We start from the raw sequence: 22,205 nt of genomic DNA, 5'->3' as shown, positions 1-22,205 counted from the left end.
GTGTCAAGTAATAATCATTCAAGATTCCCCCCCCCCCCCCCCCCCCCCCCCCGAAAAAAAAGTATGTTCAAGTTCCTTTACTCATTGTATCTATTGTTATTATACTTTAATTTTATGTTTTTATTTATCAAAGTGCATTTGTTACTGTTTTAAACATCTGTTGTATCTTTAGGAGTGTTGTGTTATTGTGCTTTTCTGTTCTAAAACACAAAGATCAGCTCAGATCATTAGCCGTGCTGCTGTTACGTGGTCAATGTTAATGTTTTGAGCTTCTGAAACTAATGAAATACGCATTACTGGCATATGGCAGCTGGGTTTTACTTTGTTTTTAGAATGATTCGTATTTAAGTAGGATGTAGAATGAATAATTTTTGACTGCAGAGCTATTGCCTAAATGTTGTGGTTTGAATTTCATGAAAATACTTGTTTGATCACATCTTCCCCCGCCAGAAAAATAATTTAAATGTCAACGAAATTTTCTCCCTCTCACCCTTTTTTTTTCTCTCTTCTATTTTAATGATCAAAGTGTTTTAGTGGACATTTGTGAGATCTCGTGATTTCTTGATGAAAAAGTAGATCTAGTAGCAGTTTGGTTAAAATGAATCTAGAAAAGCAGTGAGGCTGGGTCTGCTTAATGATGGTTCTGAATGCATCAGGAATTTTGCCACTGGCTTCAGTAGTGCTAAAGCGTCTCCCTGAATATTGAAGTGTTTTGTGTTTAAGTACCAGCATCAGATGAGTTTTACTGACTCCTCCCCCTTATAGGCAGAGGATGGAATCTGAACTATTAAAAATACAGATGCAACATGGTTCATATCTAAAAATCAAGACAAAAGAAGTTAATGTTGAATTGAAATGCTTTTGTGCTAAAGGCACAAGACTGCAAATCTGAATGCATAGAACCGCTCTCTGTCCGCTTTAGCTTGTGGACAGGTAATCAGAAGTGTTTGAATTATTGCATATTAATGAATTATTGCTCTTCTTTTCAACCGCAATAAGTGACCATACATTTACAACCCAGGCACTGATTGAGGGGTGGGTGGGATCTTCTGTATCTTCCTATCTTGCTGTTTGTGGTCATACGAGTCTTTGTGGGATGGTGCAGTGAATCAAGTCAAAAACAACCCAGGAAAAAGAGGTTGGTTATCTTCACAGTCCAGCTCAGTCCCCCCTGGTTTGCTGCATGATGCCCAAGAGGTGTAGAAACATAACAGAAAGGTAGATTTGCATGGGAACAGAGATGAAGATATATTTTTGCCCAAAGATACATGTGTAAAAGTATGGCCTCAGCCCATTGTAATAAAGTATGAAAAAATGCATCGGCTTAAACCATGTGGGTTTTAGAGAATACATGTGGCCAAGTGGTTTCAAGCTGGTTTTTTGTTTTTTTTTTTAGCTTTAAATTTGCAGCGGGCTAAAAGAATAAACATATTACAATCCATCAGCCAAATGGCAATAGCTTCTTAGGTATGATAATTGTTCTTGCGGTTGTGTGTTCATAGCAAAAGAGTCTGCGATCTTTGAGTTGTTTAGCATTTCTGTACTGTGTTTAACAAGGCAACGGTGCATGTTAATTAATGCTCGTACAGTAATGATCCAAGGTCCTCTGCCTTGCCACCTTAGACTAGAGGTGGCAACAGCAGTATGTGTAAACACGCAAGGAAGTGCTGTATTTAAAATACCCAAATTATCACGGCAGTTAAACCACACTGCAAACCCAGTCAGAAACTAAACTATCAGGAATGTATTTGCCTCTTACCAGTCATTTTGGGGGATCCTCAAATTATGTAGTCATGTGGATTGTTTTACGCTTTGCTTTTAAACAGGGCAGAAAAGCTCCAGTTGCTGAACCACAGGCCTGTGACAGCAGTTGAAATACAGCTGGTGAGTAACAATGCTCCTGACTGTTCAAAGCTTAAATGAAAGCAGCTTTAACCTTGAGGATCAATTGAATAATTACTTTCTCATGGTCAGTGATTGAATGTATCCCTTTATGCACATCTTTACATTCACGGTTTCAAATCCACTCTGCTTCCTCTGAGATCTCCTTAGAGACTTGCCCATCTTTCTCTCAGACAGATTCTCCACCTCTGTTTGCTTCAGTGTCACATATTGAAAATGCCCAGTGCAGTCATTAAAGGTTAGTTACAGTATTGCGACTAAGAATATATTTAACCTGAGTCTTTTTGCTGCTGCTCTGTAATCAAGTATTTCATTTTTGACAGCGGTGATGACAAGGTTGTTTTGATGCTGGGGTTTTATGTTATAGTAAAACCAAACATGCTGGAAAGGAGTGAGTAATGACTGATAGGGCATTTTGAGCAGTGGTACAGAATGAGAAATGGATATAAACAGACTTTCTGATGGAAATTAGCCATCGCCAATCTGTTCAGTGTAATTCTGATGTAAAGAGGAATTGTTGCTAAATAGAAATAGATGGTAATATGCTCTGAAGTATCTCCTTAGGAATACAAAACCCCATGGTAATAAAGCAATTATTGTAATAAGGATATTCTTTTAATAAAGATCTCTCACATTAAGATCATCTCTTTCAATCTTATCCTGAAACCAAACTATGTAGTAATAGGATCATATTTTGCTGCAAAAAAAGGGAACAATTAAAGAGGTACCAGTAGGACTGTTTTTCTTTCATAGCCAAGGAGTAGATATTGTCATGCTGAAGGCATCTCATAAAAGAATGCTTCTAGCTGAGGAATTAATACTGTGTCTTATGATTGAAGAGGTCAGTGTCAATCATCAACCCAACCAAGAGCATTAAGGCTTCATGAGTTTTGCTTAGAAAGTTATTCATAAGCAATGACATAGAGCCTGTCTCATACCTCTGTTAGCTTCATATGCTTAGACACAGATTTATTATATTCCCATATAGGCCATATACAGTCTTTTTTTCCCTTTTCTTCTTCAAATGCAATGATGTTTTGCTGCTTTCAGATGACTGTGTGGTTTTGTCTATCCTCCCCTCGTTATCATACCTAGTTCCTCATTATCTTACCTACCCATAAAATATTGAAAATTGTTTTGCTCCCGTGTCATGTTTGAAGTCCAGGAGGCAAATATAAGAAATTTGGGCCTTCATATTAGAAGTCAGGTTTCTGTAGAGTGTCGTGCTTCAGATATTTCAAGGTTTGTATCATCAAAGTTAGACAAGACTCATTGTTTAAACTTACAGGATACAGATACAAGATTTGAGTTCAGTGTCAGCCCATTATTGGTATATAACCCTTCTTTAATGATCAAAAGCAACTTGTGAAAAATGTAATATTCATACATTTGGGGACTAGTCTGAATTTGTATCATCAAGGAAGTATTGGCGACAGTTACTTCTATTACATTGCAATACCCTTGTAATTCCCGGGGCGAGTTTTTCCAAAACTAGCATTACAGTAGTCTTAAGTTGACTGGATTGTTAACACTGTGTTAAATTAAGCCTCCCCAAAATTGCAATACATTTACTCTTTCATCAAAGCACATCAAAGTCTTTTGAGCTCAATAACTGCTAGGAAACTGCAAGCCGTTTTTGTTAGTGAAATACAGAGACAGGAGCCATAGCAAGGAAATGATTTTGCTGTTCGATCACTGTCTTGAATCATTTTGGGTTTTGATGAGGACGGGGAAAGAGATTGTAGCAGCGCAGCGTCTTTGAACGCACAAAACCTTTGTCTTCTCTGAGCATCTTTGAGTATAAAATAATGCAGAACAGTGGAGGCTACCAGCATTTTCTTCTTTGATGTCTGTCCTGGTTTTCAGCTGGGATAGAGTTAATTTTCACAAGAAGCTGGGAGGGGACACGGCCAGGACAGCTGATCCAAACCACCCAAAGGGATATTCCATACCGTAGGACATCATGCTCAGTATATAACTGGGGGGGAGCCGGCCAGGGAGGAGGGATTGCTGCCTGGGGACGGCCTGGGCATCAGGTTCAGGGCGGTGAGCAAATTGCACTGTGTATCACCCGCTTTGTATATTCTTTTATTAGCGTTGCTGATGTTATTTTCCTCTTCCTTTGCTGTCCCAGTAAACTGCCCTTATCCCAATCCACGCATTTTACCTTTTTCTTCGATTCCCCTCCCCATCCCACCAGCAGGGAGGAGCGAGTGAGCAGCCGTGTGGTGCTCAGCCACCAGCTGGAGCTAAACCACGACATGTCGGTAGGGAGAAGATGATCCATACAGAGATTTCGTGCAGGCACATCAATTCACTGCAGCTGATGGCTGAGACACGACCTACAGAGAAGTGAATACTAGGTCTAAAATCGCCTTGATTCTGTTTTCATTGGACTTTCACTCTAAAGCTTTGAGGCGCTCCAGGAATTGAATCAGAAATAAATGATGATGATGAAAACTTCTGACCATTTCATATAATGTAGGCAAATCAATCTTGCTTTTTAAGAAGCTAGCTTTAAACAAAATGCTAAACAAGCCATATATGTCTCGTGCTCCGATAGTTTTGATGTCTCAAACTTTTGTATTGTTACCTGTCCATGGAATGCAGTCCAATTTATCTGATAGGCTTTTAATAGCTGATGTGAGAGGATAGTTATATTTACTGCTGCTTGTTGCTTTTTTGCCTTTCCAGCTTTTGGGTTTTTACTTTCCCTCTATAAAACTTCCTGTCTTTAGTTGTATGCAAACAATACATCAATTTTGATAAAATTATATTTAAGCTAAGAAGCAACTTTATGTTGTGATCTTTTGATCTCAAGTTCTTTTGTAAGTCTTTATGCATAAATTGCTGGAATTGTTCATATTTGCCTTTTCCGGACCGTGTGCCAGGATTTATTTTCAAACAACAATAGCAACAAAAGGAGCATGAAATTCTAATTCATATCCCACAGGGTAAGACACTGTACACATTGCAGCTATCTTGACCTCCTGTTTTAATCTTTAACATATGTTGTTCCTGGCTCAGTAATTCACAAAGAAGGAAAAAAAAGACAGTGATGTTGCTCTAACCATGACAGTGGTCCAGCTTTACTTAATGCTGAACTGTGATGGGTTTGAAGATTAAGCATCATCTTTTCTAATGAACAAATTGCTCCACATTCTTCCCTCTGAATGGAAAAGTAGATTTTAATTCTGTGCTTTTTAAAACTAGATTTCCAGCCTAGAGAGCTTCATATGTCGTGATACGTGCTCTGCATAACCAGCCTGCCAGATTGTCTTTTATTGTTAAATAGAAAATAACAATAATGTAAAGTGTTTTGGAAAATGGAAGGTGTTAGAGGATTTAAACATGTTATTTTCTCAGCAATATATTTTGCTTCCCACTTTGCATACTTGATTAATTATCTCTGAGGGACATTAATCCAATCATTCATGTACCTCCTACACTGGAGTTAAATTATGAGCTTGATAGCTTTGGAAGTGATCAGAACCCCTATTTCCTTTTTACTGCAGTTTAATATTTATTTTTAAAATGGAATTCTTAGCTTATTCAAATAAACAATAGCTTTTAACCCACAGATTGTTCTGTTCTGTGATGCTGAGGTTGGTTACCCATCAAATATTACTTATCCTTGAGACAGTTTCTCAGTTTTTTTAGAACTTCATAAGGTTCTTCAGTGTGGCTTTATTTATTCTTCAACATTTGCAGTGTATTGTCATGGCTCAGAAGGCTAAATGAAATAAATATCAGCAGTGAAAGCTTAAAAGAAGCACAGTGAGGATGATGAAGTCTCTTATACTTTGCTTTTACTTGGGTAAGCAGAAAAGATACGGTATTGTTATAATTAGGGAAAGCATATTCCTAAAATGTCCTTGTTTCACTGAGTTTAAAAAAAAAAAATCTAGAGAAGTATATGTGTATATATATGTCTGTGTTCATATCTTGTGCTTAGATGTGTACATGGCACTATGAACATACAGATTTGTACATTTATTTTATGAATAAACACTTTAATCTGAAATTATCTTGATAGGCTAGCTGTTATTTTCTGATTTATCTTCTTGAGAAATAAAATCTGTAAAAGCTTCTGAAAATTACTTTCTGCCATGAGAATTTATCAGCAGGTTTTAATGTGACTTACTGCTTAATGTAATTCTATTATTACGTTCTGACTTGGTAGGTATGGTTGTTTTGTTCCTCTGAGAAATTCATACATAGTGCTCAATTAAAAAAAGCTACTGCTAAAATGTGCAGCTGGGAAAGGCTGCATGGTAGTAAAATATTCCACATACACATTTGTTTAACAAGCACAGCTCTGGTTCCCAGTAGCGGTTACGTTACTGAGCAAAGGCATCTGCCAGTGTTTAATTCTGCAGTTGGCGAGCAATTTGTCTTTTCATTCTCTTGTAGCAAGATTCATGATGGATGTTGGATGCATGTTTCATTTCGCTGTGTTAGAAAGCCCGTGCGTAGATGTGTCTGGAGAGGCAGAACAGAATTGGCATCCTTTTCTTGACATACTCTCCATTTAATAAATGTTTGCCTACTTTTAAGCTTAAAAGTCCAGTTAAGTTAGTTGGACCTCTTGAGTACTTGAAATTAAGTCAATACATAAGCTGTGGCTTAAGAGTTGTAGGTGCAAGATGCTTAAGCAAGTGAAAAATCGGTTATTAAACTTCTAAATAAAGGTAGCATTGCTTTCAGAGGCAAGCAGTACAGTGGCTTCAGCTGCCTTCTGAATATTTTGTATATATTCCACAGTTCTGAAGATCTGGCTGGTTTTGTCAATACGTTTATCAATAAAGTAAGAATCAACTGTAGGTAATCAGGCTTGGAAAGTATATACTAGCTGCAGGGGGAACGTGCCTTGGGTTTTTTAGCTGTAAGAATTTTATACCAACTATGTTACCAAATAAAGTTTTCCTCCTTTGGTCATCTTTATATTGTTTAGAGCATTAGCTGGGGGGAAACTGAAATGTGAACATTGCTTACTGTATGCATATATTGCAGTGAGTGTTTAATAACTGTTACTGATTTGAGGGACATCAAAGTTATTATTGAGGCCCGACTTGACTGAATCGATCTTGACCATGTAGTTGCGTTTCATAGAAAATACGTACTGTGTATATGCATAAATGACATTGATAGGCTATAACATTTGCTACCAAAACACTGTAGTTATTTTGGTGTATAGTATAGACTTGAAAAGCAGTAATGACTTAGGAATTATTTACTACAAGAAGCCGCATAGCTGACATGGCTTACCGCCTTTCTCTTGTGTTCAAGAAAATCCTTGCTCTCAGCCCTGAGAAGACGACATGCTTGGCTTGCTGCACATCAGGGGGCTTTTTATCTATCAATTGTGTTACTGTAACATTGTCCAATTCTGTTACTCGCGCAACCCCCCAAATATTGAAAACACGCAGTTCAGCGGAGCTTTGGTTGATGATACCCTGCACTTTGCACATGGCATCATCTGTGAGGATAATCTATTTCCATTTGGTGTGCGTGGCACTGCCAACATAAACATCTTAGGTCATACGCTTATTAAAAACATTTGCATTTTTGTTTTCCTTAGTATAAACTTTGCATTCCTAACTGCTTATGGTTTGAATCTGTTACTTGAGCAGTTTCAGCCAATTGCAAGTTAGGGTTAGCAAGGCTTTTTAGTAGATATTTTTTTCATATATTGGTAAAATTCTTGCTGGAAAAGTAGGTACTTGAGTACAATTGTTTCTTTTTGCATCTTAGGCTTTTTCTTACACATAGTTTCTCTTCTGCATATCATAATGTTATTTCCTAATACCATCAGTAGCAAAGGTATTTTGTCTTATAGTTGTAAATCAGAAGACTGCGAACATCTGTTGAATCTAGAATAAGGCTCTGAGTGACCTTCTGTTTCCCTTGATAGCTGGTTTCCTTTTGGACAGTTTCATTTGTCTATCTACCTGCTCTCTGTGCTTATTTTTTAATTTTTCCTTCTGGCGTGCTGCTTTGCTGCTTCCTAATTGCTTATGTTTTCCTAAGTCACTGCTCAGGCTGTTTCCCTGAAGAGTGAAAAAATTTGAATTTTTATAGCTTATGTTTTTGATCCTTTGAACTCTTGAATAGTATCACAGCAAAATAGCGCTGAAGCATCAACTTGAATAACAAGGCGTCCATCCTGCCAAATGTAGATTTTTTTGTCTGTCGGTAATTCCTGGTGTGAGAGCTGGCAGTGAGGATGCACGGCTCAGAGGCACTGAGAGGTGAGTCGTCCATGAATTTGCTACACAGTTTAAGGAATTACCACTTCCCTCTGGCAGAGACTACAGATCTGTCAACAGAAGGGAGTTTGGAGCTGCTTTACGCACTCTTCAGCACAGTGTCCGGCATCTTTCTTTAAAGATGCTTTTCTCAACAGTTTAATGAGACATCACTTAGAGCATCAAAGCATCTGAAACATGAGAGACTGTTTTCTTTCATCAACTTTCTGGTAAAGTGTGATTTCTTAAACTGCCAGAGCAACCACCAGAGCTCATCTGTCAGTGTCCTGTTTGTCAGTCCTGCCGGCTTCCGTGTTCAGCCAGTACAAATGACATCGATGTGACTGTTCATACTGGGAGTTGGGGCATTACTCATTCGGCACTCAGGAGCACCTAAGAAGCAGTGATTAGACACTTAAGTATATTCTGCCTTAAACGCAGAAGTTGAGAAGAGTTGATGCTGATCTAGAAATCGCTCTCTTGTTATCTGTTTAAGTTCTGATCAAATCCTTGTGTTTAGCTCTGGCTACCTGAAGCAAGTACTAAAGGAGGAAGTGTTTGGAGAAGAAAGGGAAAGGACATGTATAGGGAGGGATAAAATTGAAGTGGGGAAGGTAAGGTGCCGTTTTTCTGAAGATCGGAAAGCAGTGGGGTGGTAACGAATGCAGGAGACATCAGCCACCAAGAGATAAATCATTCTGCCTTAAGTGACACTGCCTGTCCAAAGGATGTGACTGTTTCTTTGTACGGTTCCTGCTGCTATGGGGCTGTCACCTTTAAAGTTTAATGTAACAGTAATTAATAACACTACAGTCCAAAAACCCAGGCTGATAATCCTCTACAAAACTTAACAGCATAGGTCATCTGTAGAGTAATGGCTTTGTCGGCAGCGTCGGCAGCACAGGGCGTGTTTACGCGCTGTAACGTACTTCATTATATAACGTTGGTGCTCCAAGGTATGCTAGTCGGGCTGCTGGGATGATCACCTCCGATACCACTTCAGTAGCTGCAGCAGTTGCTTACACAGAAGGGTAACGTTAGGAGGATTTTTAGTATATTTTAACTCCTAGTGTGTAGTATAGCAGCTGGCAGTAATGAGAGGCAGGGCTGGTTTTCAAGCCGGGGTCCTACAGTAATTCTTGAGCTAACCGTAGTTGGAAAGCCGCTCTGCAGAGAATTTAATTCTTTGGTCAGGATGGTCCCCAGAAACAGTCATTTGCAAACGGATATTCACTGTCTACCTTTTGCTACATGAGTGGATTCTAGCAGGCTCGCTTTCCTCTCCTCAAGGATCTGTGGGTAATGGCTGGTGAAAGATGATCAGATTGTGCAAAGAGGGCTCATAGGACATTGAAGGGGGAAAAAAAATGTTAATTGAATACACCACTCTGCTTTTTAGAAGGCAAGATGCATCTGAATAGCTGACAATTGATAGCTAGAACTGATTAAACCTGCATTGACTTGGAACCATAATTAATATAAATCACCGCTCTTCAAAGGACATTTTAAAGGACTTTGTATAAAAAAGAAAATCTCAAACCCCGCAATCCTAATTGGTTTCATTTGCGTTTGAAGAGTTCATTTGGCTTGCTTTTCCAGTCCTCTGACAAGCTTTTCCTTTTTAACAGCTGCCTATAAATTAGGGCAGTTGTTTTACTGGTAGCAGTGATATAAGAATTCCCACAGCTCCACAGTGAGAGTAGGTCCTTAATTAATCTTATGGAATTACTGTTGATTCGTGACAGCGTGTTTTGTGTTGCTCAGAGCTTTTATATGCTCTTATATTCAGGAATCTCACTATCTAAGTAAATTCCAATAAAGTATGGCTGCTGTGGGATTAGATGGCTTCTTTTATGGCCTAATTACTTGTAGCCTACGTGCTGGATAAGATGCCAAGGTTCAGGTAACCACTATCAGGTTATGTCATTTCAGTTCTCACGTGAAAGCACAGGAACTTAGAAAAATAGGTCTGCAATGAGCTAAATGAAAAGCCTGGCCCAAGATACTGATGTGTAGATTGAGAGGCTTTAGGAGAAACCAGGGAAGAAAGCCTGTTCTGAGCGTGTTGTTTTCCTTGTAACAAAAGCAGGGTCTCATTATGGCGTGCGAATTGTCGTGGTTAACAATGGAGCTTTGCTTTTTTTTTTTTTTTTTAAATATTGTAAGAGTTCCACTTTGTAAAATGCTTTTGTAATGAGCTCAGACTATGTCTTCCATCCATTGAAAATAGTTTTCCCAATTAGTTGAGTCTTTCTGTTTGGAGCTGAGGAAGGAAGTATGGATTGAATGATAACAATAGATTGTTTTTTGACCTGCAGATGGTAGAAGAAAGTGAGGAAAGGCTAACAGAAGAGCAGATTGAGTCACTTCTGCAGACAGTCACCAGTATTCTTCCAGGGGATCCAGAAGAACAGCAGAGAGACTTGGCAATGGCAACCGACGACAAAGGTGACCAAGCGTAGGAGGCATCTAGACCAAAACTGGCAACAATTTCAGCAAAGGAGAATCAGCTGATATTTTTGTTCTTTTTACTTGATACCAGTTTAATGTCGTATTGGACATCATTGTAAAATGTTACAGTTTTTATTACTTGGAGGTGATGAGGGAACCAATTGTTTACAAGAAAGCATGGAAAAGGACACTATTGTTTTGGGATCTTTTCATAAATGGGAATGGTAGTAACTGAGTTTGTAATGTAGCAGTCTGAGAAATTATGGGTCACAGAATCTGAAGCTTTTGTATTTTTTCCATTACCCATATAACAGCTGTACATTTGAATAGGCTTACATACAGCTGGCAATGTTTTAATTATCACAGCAGTACTATAATTATAATTGCTTTCATATGCTTTTGAATTGCCCAACTGGTTTTCAGAATATGGTCTACAATACAAAGCCAACTTTTGGAGCTGTTTGTGAAAAGGGCTGTTTTCAGGGATCAGAACACAGAGTAACGTACAAGAACTACTTGGTATCTGGCCAGACAATTCCACGTAGGCTGTTGGCATCATGGAAGTGAGAGGTTCTGTTGGTAGGGTAACTGTTCTCAGGGATGTCTGATGGTCTGTACGCAATAAGAGAGATCCACATCATCAGCTGAATCAACACGTTGCCACTGAAATCAGCTGAGTTGGACAGGGTTACAGCAGTTGAGGCTCTGGACTCAAATGTTAAGGCTCTTAGTAATACAAACAGAAGAACGTTTTAAGCATGAGGTGTAGTATTTTCTCTGAACGTTTGTTCCAATATTTATATATAGACAAGTCACAGTCTTGTGAACATGCTGACGACCGTGGAATAAATGAATGAGTCAACACTGAAGTGAAGTCCCAGGCTGGTTTAGAAGAATGAGAATCGGTCCTGGTCGAAGCAGTTTTCTGTGTACTGAGTTTTTGTCTGATTCAACATTTCAGGATCAAGTATTTAATGTTGAAAGCATTGATGATTATAATAAATCTTTTGTGTGCATATATATATACACACATACATAAAGTCATGAGTTATGTGTGACACTGGTTTTATACTATGACTGCAGATAATTCTTTTATAATTATTATAATATACTGGAAATAGAAATAAAGTCTGAAATACATCCTGGGAATCTTGTGGCTTATAGAAAAGATACAAGACCTTGAATCAGAATATCTGACGCACACTCCCCCTCCCTTCTGTCATGGTTTTATTTTGTGTTTTTATGCAAAGAATTTACCCTTTCTGAGCTTTAGCTGTGCCGTATATGAAAGGGAGTGATAACTTCCAGTGTCCGGGGGATTTATGATATGCATTTCCATGGTATTTTAAGCTTCTTTGATGTTTGGAGAGGAAAGGAAATTATTGGAAAATATATTTGTTACCTCTTAAAGATAATTTATCTTGTATTAAATGCATTCCAAGGCTGGAGGCTAAAGGTATGTTTTGACTAGCTAAGTGTAGTATTAGAGGGGAAAAGTCCTTGATGGTTTTTATGATACATCAATCTATATTTGTCTCTCTAAATGCAACAAAATGAGAGATAAGTAGATCATATCACAGAATTACGTGAAATTAATTTTTAAATTAGCATTTTTACTCTTAGCAGTCATTGATGTTCTTTGACATGCTGTGGCCTTGGGCTGCAGTTGTTTACATTTTTATCTGTCTTTTTCTAAAATTAAGTTACTGAAGCATGTTCTAAACTTATGAAAAGCAGATGGAACCAGATCACAAGTGTCTTTAGCCAGGAAGAATATTTTAACAGATCTCTGAAGTTGGATGTTTCATCTTGGGAATTGCTGATTTGTTATTGAAATGGATTTTTGCCAGCATCCATGTTGTCTTCTGTTGTACGTGTGTGGTACAAGATACGAGAACCCATTCACTTGCTGTTGTGTTTAATCTATCAAAATCAATTCCAGGTGGATACGTATATTAAACTTGTGCAAATGCATGAATAGCTTGTTCAGTCTCAATTAAGATACGTAAACTAGAATTTCCCTAAAAACGCAATACTAAGTAACATTTGAAGGGATCTGGGAATTCGACATCTACATTACATCAAGAAATCTTTTTTAAATCTACAGTCTGTGCGCTCTGACCGTGTAAGTGCAGGTGAGGAGTTACTGTGGCTCCGAGAGCAGGTTTCACGTTGTGGTGTTCACTCTCAGGTGTGTTCTTTGGAAACCCAAGACTCAGAGGTGGTTTATGGAAAGCAAATGGCATCTTGCTTATGTGATACCATTTTTCCAGTGTCCAATATAGCACTGAAAAGATCTGCCTGTCTCCCAGGGCTGCTTTTTGTTCTCTTAACTTAATCGGTTACCTAACACAGTGAATGTACTCTGCTAGCTCTTCTGAAGGAGAGCAGACGGCAGGAAGAGAGCGGAACTCTGATGCGTCGTGTACAAGAAAACATACGTGTGTATTGGGCTCTTAAAAGCTCGGTCCCTAGTTTTGAGAAGAAAAGGGCAGAGCGCTCAGCACTTTGTGAATATTTAAGAAGCGCACGTTATTTTTAGCTTTCTCATTTCTTGTGTGTCCCTTGCTTTTATTCTGTATTGCGTGTTTAGGTCTTGGCAGATTGACCGACCCCTCTGGTTACGGCAGCTCTTGTGCTCTCGGCACTGCTCTGGGAGAAAGGAGGAACAAGCTGCCCGAATTCCTCTGCTGTTTTGTTACTTTAAAATACTCGAGGTGTCGTGACTTCTCATGAATTCAAGCCCAGGAAGGCCAGCTTTCTTCAGGATTGTTTGGCAGTCCTCGCTGGAGAAGTTTTATTAGCAAGAAGCTTTGTTTTATGGGAGGAGAAGGAGCTGCTGCCCCTACCTGGCTGTGCTCTGGTGCTGGGAAAGGGAAGTAGGTATGTTGGAAACAGATGTCCGCAGGGAATTTTGTGGAAGATACAGGAAATCCCTGCTGATGAGCTGAGCAGCTTTGGTGGTCACGCCGTGAAGCGGTGGCAGGGCTGTGTGTAAGGCTGTTGCCCACCACTGAAATGCAGAATTTGACAAACTGCCTTTTCCTTGCAGGGAGCAAGATGCGTTTTGTCTGTATTTGTGATAAAGGTGTGTAATCTTAATTACAAAAAGCAAGACAAAACCTCCAAAAGTTTGGAGTTGTGGTTTTCTTCTGAAGCAGGTTTTCTTCCGAAGCATGTCCCTAAACAACATTGAAGTAGTACACTGAAATGGCGTTCAAGCCTAATGCGTTGGTGTGCTGGGAGGGTTAAATAACACCCACAGAGTGTCTTGAAGTTCAAAGTGTTTATACAAATGTTTTAAAAAAGGCTCTGTCACGAACAGTACTGTCCATAATGTTTTACTTACTAAAATCTTTACTGGTCATGGACGAGCTGTTGCTTTTGAAGCAAACCAAACCTGGCCGATTTACACCGGTTGAGAATCATGCCCTGAAGTAATTAACCAGTCACATCAGGATATGGCGTCCGGGCTGGATGTCTGCAGCTGCTGTAATCCTAGCAGACCCGTGACACATGAAGAATAATCAAACTGGACATATTTTTGAAACTGTCATACCTTAGAAGAAAAAAGTTGAGAAATGTAACTAGAACGCAGCTGCGTTGTTGCAGACCGAAGTCAGCGTGTGCCCTGGAGCAAATTCCTGCTGGTCCCAGACTTCTCTTGGAGGCTGCTCAGAGGGAGCGGGGGGAGCTGCAGGCTGCCTAGGTCGTACTTTGCTCTTCATCCCGTTGAAATATGTGTTTCTCCCAACAGGCGGTTGAAGACCTGGTTGACCCCGGGGTTGAGCGGGGGGGTTGGACTAGGTGATCTCCAGGGCTCCTGTCCAACCTCGGTGTTTCTGTCAGGCTGCTTTCCCTTCCTCCCGCTACGGACTCAGGATGTTTTCCTTTGCTCTCTCAGCGCAGAGCTGAGACGCAGCAGATCGGGGTTCCTCCCTCGTTCCCCTTTCTGTCCATGCCTGGTGCACCATGGCCCCTTTGCCCGTGGTGCTTGGGGCTCTGGCACAGTGCAAATACTTTATTTCTGGGATATTGAGAAAGAGAGAGGGGGACAGTCTTGCAAGGGTTGCAGCAGGATTTTGTGTCGTGCCTGCGGTTCCATCAGTTGCCTTGAGCCTGAAATCGGAGTTGCTCTGCATTGGCAGTGTGTCCTTCTACGACGGTGAGTTGAGTCTGTTCCAAAAGAGGCTTCTCTGGTGTGAAGGATGTGTCCCAGGATGCTGCTGGGATGAGATGGTGCTTCAGTGTGATCTTAGTTACAGTTTGCTCTTGAGTTTTGCTTAATGTTACTCCACGGGCCAAATGAATCTGTGGTGCCTGTCCACTGCCTTAAGTTTGGCCTGAAATACAGAACCGTTCCCTCATTCACAGTGGCTGCGCACAGCCGCTCTGAGTCAAGCCATGGGTGAATTAACGCCACCCAAATTGGGATTATTCTGGGTTTGAAACACACAATTTTTTTCCGTATTGCATTTTCTATGACTAAACTTTTTATTGCCTCTGCCTCCCTGGGTGGCAGCTCTTTGCCACGGCAATGTGCGAACAGCACATTCTGTATCCCAGAAAGTGCCTCGCTTCCTAGCCGTGAAATCCCCATCTCTGTGTTTGGACGCAGGCTTGGGAAGCATTGGGCTCAACTGGGAGCTTCGGTTGTTCCAGTGACTTCTGAAACGCGTTGGGTTTTGGCAAGGGGAAGGGGGGTCAGGGGAACCTGTGTGCAGCTTGGCTTGGCCCAGATGGGGCTTTTCCCACTTTTCTTTCTTCATTTTCCATCCGCTACCCATAACCAGCCTTTTCCAGCCTGTTCCTGGTACCAGGTCCCCAAGCGAAGGGGATGCCAGGCTGTTTCGAAAGATGTACTGCAGAAGGAGCATGAAGATGATTTTTCATGCCTGAAAATTTGCCTGTTTTTTGCAGTTGTACCAGTTGGTCTAAATAAGAGGTAGCATCTCGCCCCGTGGGCTTTGCCTCACTGATAAGAACATCTGTGGGTTCGAAATGTTCCTGGTAATTGAGAAAGATTCATGGCAATATCTCAGTTGACTCCTCTCCAGTGCAGGCAGGCGACGCTCACAAGTTAACCACCCGGCAGGCAGCAGCAGCTGCCTCTTCACGCTCTGACCCACAAAAATAAAGCCTTACATTTAAATCTCAGCAACAACTATCGTCCTTTTAGGATGACACGGTGACCAGGTAGGCACTGAAAGCTCCTGCTATTCCAGGAGGTGAGTTCTTTGTCCTTGGAGATTTATTTCCCTTCCCGCAGCTGAGAAGCACTGGGGTGGAAGGTGCGGAGCCGGCGTGGCAGGACGGGTGATGTCTGTGCCGACAACGGGAGATGCCCCTGGGACGGGTACGTTGAGCAACGCTGGGTAGCGAGGTGCAGGTGGAGAGGGGACCCCATTGCAGGGTCAGTGTCTGCCACCCCGAGAGCTTTCCGTTGGGTCACCAACACCACCCGACCAGCAAAAGGAGAGCAGAGTTAGACAGTGACTTTGGAACCAGGCTTGGTCAGCAAACGCCAGCTCCGCCACCGGCCTGTGGCCTCGAGTAAGTCGCTTCGCTTGTCTTTGCCTTGATTTCTTCTTTGCCAAAGGCCATTATTTTTTCCCGAAGCCCTCAGCACCCCGAGGTGAGCGATCGTGGGGGCACAGGCAGGGCTGTCGCTCGGGGCTTGCGGTGGGGCTGACAGCAGGAGCGCTGCCCGAGGGCCTGCCTGAGATTTCTGCGCATCCCGATGGCCAAGGGAGCCTTTTGTACTAATACCTACGGGGCCGACGAGGGGGTGCAGCCCTTGGCTCTCCCCGTGCTTTGAGACCAGCGTGTGGGTGTCCAGGACTCGCTGTCGGGGCTGTGACTGCGACCCCAGCTCTGCTGGGGCTGTCCCCTTCCAGCGGCAGTCCCGACGTGACCGCGTACTTGCATACCTGCGGTGAACCCTTGGAGGTTGTTTGTTCCAGGGAGTTGAGTTAGGAATTCCATGGGACAGGGAGTGCCAGGCTTCACAGTCTTGCACCCCTAGGAATTACCTCACCGCAAAGGCATGTCCTGCATGCGTCGCACATCTTTCACGTCGCCTGTAGCAGAGATAACGGGGAGCTGAACTGTGTGATGAAATGACTTTCTAATGAAAACATCTGTGCTCTTGATTTGGGCACAAGATCAAGTCTGAGGATGGGGCTGAGCCATGAAGCCAAAGGAAAGCGTTCCCTCACGGGTGGGCTGCTGAGCGCCGTGGGGCCGGTGGTCGTGTCCCCTTCGGCAGGGGAAAGTCACGCTTTCCTGAGAAGCAGTTAATTTAATTTATTTCATGGCAATCAGAGGGTCATGTTTATGCAGGAAACCTAAATTACACAGGTTCCTCCTGTGTTTAAAACGCAATTGTGGGAGCAGGTCCTGAGCTGGCGTACACGGACGTTGCTCTCCGACCTCGGTGGCACAACAGCCACCTCTGAATCACGGAAAACATGATGAGGGCAGCGCTTGGCATCATCCCAGCAAGAGAGTTTGCAAAGGATAACTCGGGGACACCAAAACCGGCCTTTCTGTATCAGCCATGTGTTGGTAGGGAAGATCCAATTTGCGTCCCGAAGTGAACGTCGCGGTAGAGCTGATGTTGGGGACATGGGCGGGGACGTAGGAAGAGCGGGGCAGGGAGCGGGCAGCGTGGGGGGTGGCTGGAAAACCACTGCGAGATGAATGAGTGGCGAGTAGCACAATGAGCATCGTACCTCTTTCTCACCTGTGAGAGCGATGCCTTCGGCGGGGCGGCCAGGTCCTGCCCTGAGGACGCGTGTTCCTCACCACCAGCTTGATAAGCCAACACTCCCGATGCTGCGCTGTGAGATCGGGGATTGGGGGCCCTGTTCCGGGGTGGGATCCTGTAAAAGGGGAAGGGGCTTGGGTCAGAGCAGGCAGGGAACTCGTTGTCCTTGGGACATTAAAGCTCTTTGAAATATTTCAACAGCGGCTTGGGTGTATCCAAACCCCCCACACACATGCCCCCCCTAGACGAGCCCCAGGAACTCGCTAAAGAAGCCCAAAGCACCCTTGTAAAACACAAATGATGTTTTGTAGCCTTCCCAGAGAGAGGAAGGTCATGTCAGCCCCTTTCCACAGGGCTGCTGCGGAGGTGCAGTTTGGGATCCGGCCAGCGACCTGGAGGGAGTCGAGGGCAGCCTTGTTTAGGTTGGAGCTGCTGAAGACATTGACAGAGAAAATATTTTCTGTTCCCACAGAAAGAAATCCCGCTGCAAAGTTTTTATTGAGCAAAAAGAAATGCTTGTGCTGAAAAAAAATCAGAGCTTTGGCTAAAGCACAACTAAAATGCAGCGAGCACTTAGGAAACATTTGTTAAGCCCCAAGAACCTTTGCTTGCCACGAGCAAGAGTCTCCCTGCATATGTTGCTTAAATTAATTTCCTTCTGCATTAAGGTTCTTTATTTTATTAACTTTAGTGTTTATAAAAACAACCATCAAATGTAGCTGTGATGCTGTTAAAGTTTAAAGATGATTAAAATAAGGCCGGCCTGAGAACCAGCCAAAAGGGGTGAGAGAACATCTGAAAGAGATGGGAAAGCCAAAAAATGCAACTAGGAAAGCTGGGAAGGGAGCTGCAGGGAGGGCTCAGGGATGCTGCAAACGGTCCCAGCGGGAGCTGCGGCTGTGCTGGCCGGTACGCGGGGGCATGAAGAGCAGCTCTGAACGGCTCTCGCCGGCATCTCTGCCACATCCAGCCTGGGGAGGCAGCTGGGGGACACGCTTCGTGGGAGCACCGGAGACGCCTGGCACTGAGATCTCCATCCAAGATTCACTTTTTCCCACAGCCAAACCTCCCACAGGGGCTTTTCCTTGCGGCCACCTGCAAACCGGTGCTGATGGTGCATTTTTATGCAGCCACTCAGGTCTGGCTGCAGCACGGCTCCGCCTCACCTGAAGTCCAGCTCTGCAGGTTTTACAGAGCTGTTGGATATTCTGGTTTATTTTAGCCTTTTCTCATTCCCTTGAACGGGGCCTGGGCTGTTCCCAGCCGGTGCCGGAGGCTGCTGGTGAGGAGGGCGGTGGTGGCACCAGCATCTTTGGTTCCTTCAGATGGGCTTTGGCGCTCAGGGTGAGGGTTCGCTGTGCCGATGCGGTTTAAAGCCCTCGGTTGTGCATCCCACCCCTCATCCTCCTCCTACCAGGCAGCTTCACCGCCCGCCCTGCTGTGTGCAATTAGCGCTGGGCCCTGCTGGGCTCCCACTCCGTACCCTGCCGAGCTGCGGGAGAAAAGCTGGCGGGAAGCACACGGCCCTTTTCTTTTATGGGGCCGGGCAGAAACTTCATTGTTCGTTTGAGAAAAAACCCAAACCACTAAACCCAGCAGTTTTGCAAACTCCTCCACCTCTCGCCCCAAAACATTCCCGCTGTTGGCCTCTCTGGGGACAGGAGGACAGCGTGGTCACAGATGCCCCATTGCTTCCCAGGCAGGGGCGACCGCAGGATGGTGACGCCTAACGTGAGCCGGGGCAGCAGCGGGGCCGCGGAGCGGGGCTTTCACCTGAGATGCCAGCGTGGAGGGGACGGGGATGAGCTCAAACCCTCAATCCCAGCTGGAAACATGTAACCGGGTGTCTTCGCTGCCGCTTCCACCAGTGTTGGGCTGCTGCAGCGCATCGGGGACCTGGTACGTTTGTGTTTCTGCAGCAGGGCGATGCCTCCTGCCGGGTTTGCTCTTTGCGCGCTGGTTGGCTTTTTCCTCTTGAAAGCGATGGAAATGAAGCAGGCACCGGCTGCGGCTCCTGAAGCTCGGGGTGTTTCTGCGGCTCCTCTGGAGCATTTGCCCTGCTGTGTTGTCACGGCGGAGGAGCGGTTTCTCACTGGGCTCTGTCCCGGCCTCAGTCACTGAGCGCAGCAGTGCTTAGGTGAAACTAAGGGTAAAGGTTGGCTTTACCCAGAGATTTGCTAGCCCAGAGGTTTCCATGATGGGGTCGGGGTGCTGGATGGGGTCAGCCATCCCCTGAGTGGGCGATACCTCCATTAACCCAACCTGCTCCCCTGGGGATGGGCTCTGTGGTCTGCAGAACATCGGGGACAGAGAGGGGCACATTAAGCCTGAGATTAAACCCCCTGTCCCAGCAGCGAGCTGAGCTCTGCCCGTCTGCAGATAAACCCCCCCTCACCCCCAAGCGTTCGCCCTTCGCTCCTCTGCACCAAAACTGGCGGCTGTCCCGGGGCGGCAGAGCCAGCCCGGCTCCCCGACCTCGCGTCTCGCCCCGCGTCGGTCCCTGGGGCTCCTCCGTCGCGGGATGTCAGTTCAGGGGAGCAAATCCCTTTTGTTACAGACCAGACACCGTTGGGAAAAAGGCATCCAAAAATAGAAAGTCTGAGCTGTTGAAATTATCCAGCTCAGCAGTGAGCGTGTGTGGGGGTGCTCTCCCAGCTCTTCCCACATATATATATATATGCATATGTGTGTGTATATATATATATATATATATATAAAAAAAGTTAACCCCTGGAGACATGCTAAAGGCTTTAAAAAAAAAAGCGCTGTGTTGGACTAGAGATATTTTTGCAAAGTCTAAAAGGACCTTCAAGTCTGCTGCTCCCGGTGCTGCCCGTCAAGGAGGGAGGGGATCAGCTGAGATGAACTTGGGGTCTTTTATCGGCGGCTGCGGTTCAAGCGTCTGGTCTTGCACTGGGCTGAAAGGGCTTGTCACCTGATTCAACTTGTTTGTTTTGTGTTAATTAGATGTGTTCAGCTACCTGACTGTTCCGGAACTGCGATACACGGTGAGCTCTGAAATGTCATGGGTGGACAGAAAGCAGGTGGGGTTTGGGGGAAACCTGCAGGACAAGCACCTTGATGTCTCTGCAAGTGGCACCCCAGTCCCCGTCCCGATGCATCGGGCACCTGGTGTCCCTTGTCCCATGGGGAAAGCGGTCGGTGCCGCTGCAATGGGGCTCGTCTTCCCGGGCGCTTGGCTGAGCCCCGTTCCCCATCTCAGATCAGCTCCGGACCAGCCCCTTCCCAGCCTCTCTGGCTGCAGCGAAAAATTTAAAGCTGTTGCATATCATTTCAAGACACGGGTGGGTTTGGGTTTTTTTTTAATACTCTTCAAACTCAACCACAAAGGGTGGGGGTTCCCCCCCCCCCTTTTTTTTTTTTAATTATTCACTGATTTCCTTAGAAAACGCCATGGCAAGGCAGGGCTAAAGGGTTCCTCGGGATGCAGCAGCCGGAGGTGGCCGTGAGGGAGGGAAGAGGAAGCGCTGGAAACACCCGCTCAAAACCTGCGGGATTCAATCGCCTCCTCCCGGCAGTTTGCTCCTTCGTCGCCCAGCAAAACCCATCAAACCCCCCCAAACGCTGCTGCTCCCAGCTGCCCACGCCGCAGCGTCCATGAGCAGGCCGGGGGTGGAAATGGGCCGCTTCGGGCCAATTTAAACATTTTCCTTTTTCCTGTGCAACATCCTGTCCCCAGGTGTGGGCTCAGCGGAAAGTCGCCTCTTTCCCAGCCCTGTGGGGCTGCGCCGAGCGGGACGGGACCCCCTGCCCGCATGTTGCTGCCGCCGGTGAGACCACAGTGGTTGAAGTAACCGGAGAAGGCGGCTCGAGCGTCACGGGTCTTGCTCTGAAAACAGCCCCAACGTTCTCCTCGTGCTCCAAAAAGCTGGTGGAGGGCATCGGCGTGTAACCCATCCCCGCACGGTGCCGGGGTTGTCCCGTCCGTGGCGGGTGCCCGCAGCAGGATTGTTGCTGCCCCATCTTGCCAGGTGTGGTGGGATGAGGTGGGACGAGCAGCACACGAGTGGTCGATGTTTTTCTGGTGAAACACGATTTATCCTGTTCAGTCGTGTCGTGCTTTGCCCAGGCGAGGCTTAGCAGACACGGGAGCAGAAGCAGGGGTTGCTTGGGTGAAGGGCTGTGCACGTAAGGACGAGCAATCGCTGTTTCTTACCTATTTTCCTTGTGCGCAGATGCCGGGAGCGGCTCAAAAGGCGAATCCAGCCCCAAATTGTCCTGCTCCCGCAGCCCCGGCCCTTACAGCCGTATGCGGGGAAGAAATGCCCGGGGCAAGGACCGCAGCTGGCGTCAGCCACGCGCGGGGCAGGTTCTGCACTGACGCCCGCTCACGTCCCAGGTAACGTCACCGCCTGCGGCATCTCGCTGGGTTCCATCAAGGCAACGGACAGCGAGGTCCGACCATGGGCTCCGGCTCATCTCTAGTGCCCAACGCACCGAGAAAGCCTGAGATTCGCTCCAAAACCTGTGATTGACTCTACAAACGCTGCTTCTTCACAATTTAACCTCTAAATGTTCCTTCTTCCTCTTTGGACTCTGGGTTTTGAGCTTTTCCCAGCCTTTTTCCCAGCCTTTCCGCAGCTCTGCGAGCTGGAGCCTTCCCTCCAGCGCCAGCTGAGCTGGTTGTATCAGGCCAGGAGCGGAGGCTCTGAGGAAAACTATAAATATTGCGAGACTGGTGATGAAGCAGGGAGCTGGCAGGAGGGGAGGGAGAGACGGAGGGAGGCTGCGGATTCTGCATTTTTTGCTGGGGCCTCAGCAGAGCCCGATAGTTAATCATTAAAATATGCTTATATGTAACTAATCTCTGCAGG

The 22,205-nt window shown here is 44.9% G+C and overlaps 1 protein-coding gene across 11 annotated transcripts in view; it reads left to right on the top strand.

Moving 5' to 3' along the window:
- CRCP (CGRP receptor component) overlaps positions 1-22,102 on the top strand; it is a 44,187-nt gene extending 22,085 nt beyond the window's left edge. For 5 of the 11 annotated variants that reach the window (XM_054847542.1, XM_054847546.1, XM_054847544.1 and 2 more), the window contains 3 exons: positions 1,827-1,884; positions 10,469-10,598; positions 21,567-22,102. In XM_054847542.1, the coding sequence (XP_054703517.1) occupies positions 1,827-1,884; positions 10,469-10,598; positions 21,567-21,712 (334 nt within the window). In that variant the 3' untranslated portion in view covers positions 21,713-22,102. Of the gene's footprint in view, positions 1-1,826; positions 1,885-4,102; positions 5,922-10,468; positions 11,742-21,566 lie in introns of those variants that run through there. The other 6 variants (XM_054847540.1, XM_054847548.1, XM_054847541.1 and 3 more) reach the window with 5 other exon arrangements.
- The last annotated feature ends 103 nt before the right edge of the window (positions 22,103-22,205 follow it).

Source organism: Grus americana, chromosome 19 (assembly GCF_028858705.1).
Source record: "Grus americana isolate bGruAme1 chromosome 19, bGruAme1.mat, whole genome shotgun sequence".
In the NCBI taxonomy this organism is placed as follows: Eukaryota; Metazoa; Chordata; class Aves; order Gruiformes; family Gruidae; genus Grus; species Grus americana.
This window is presented reverse-complemented; position numbering and strand designations above follow the sequence as displayed.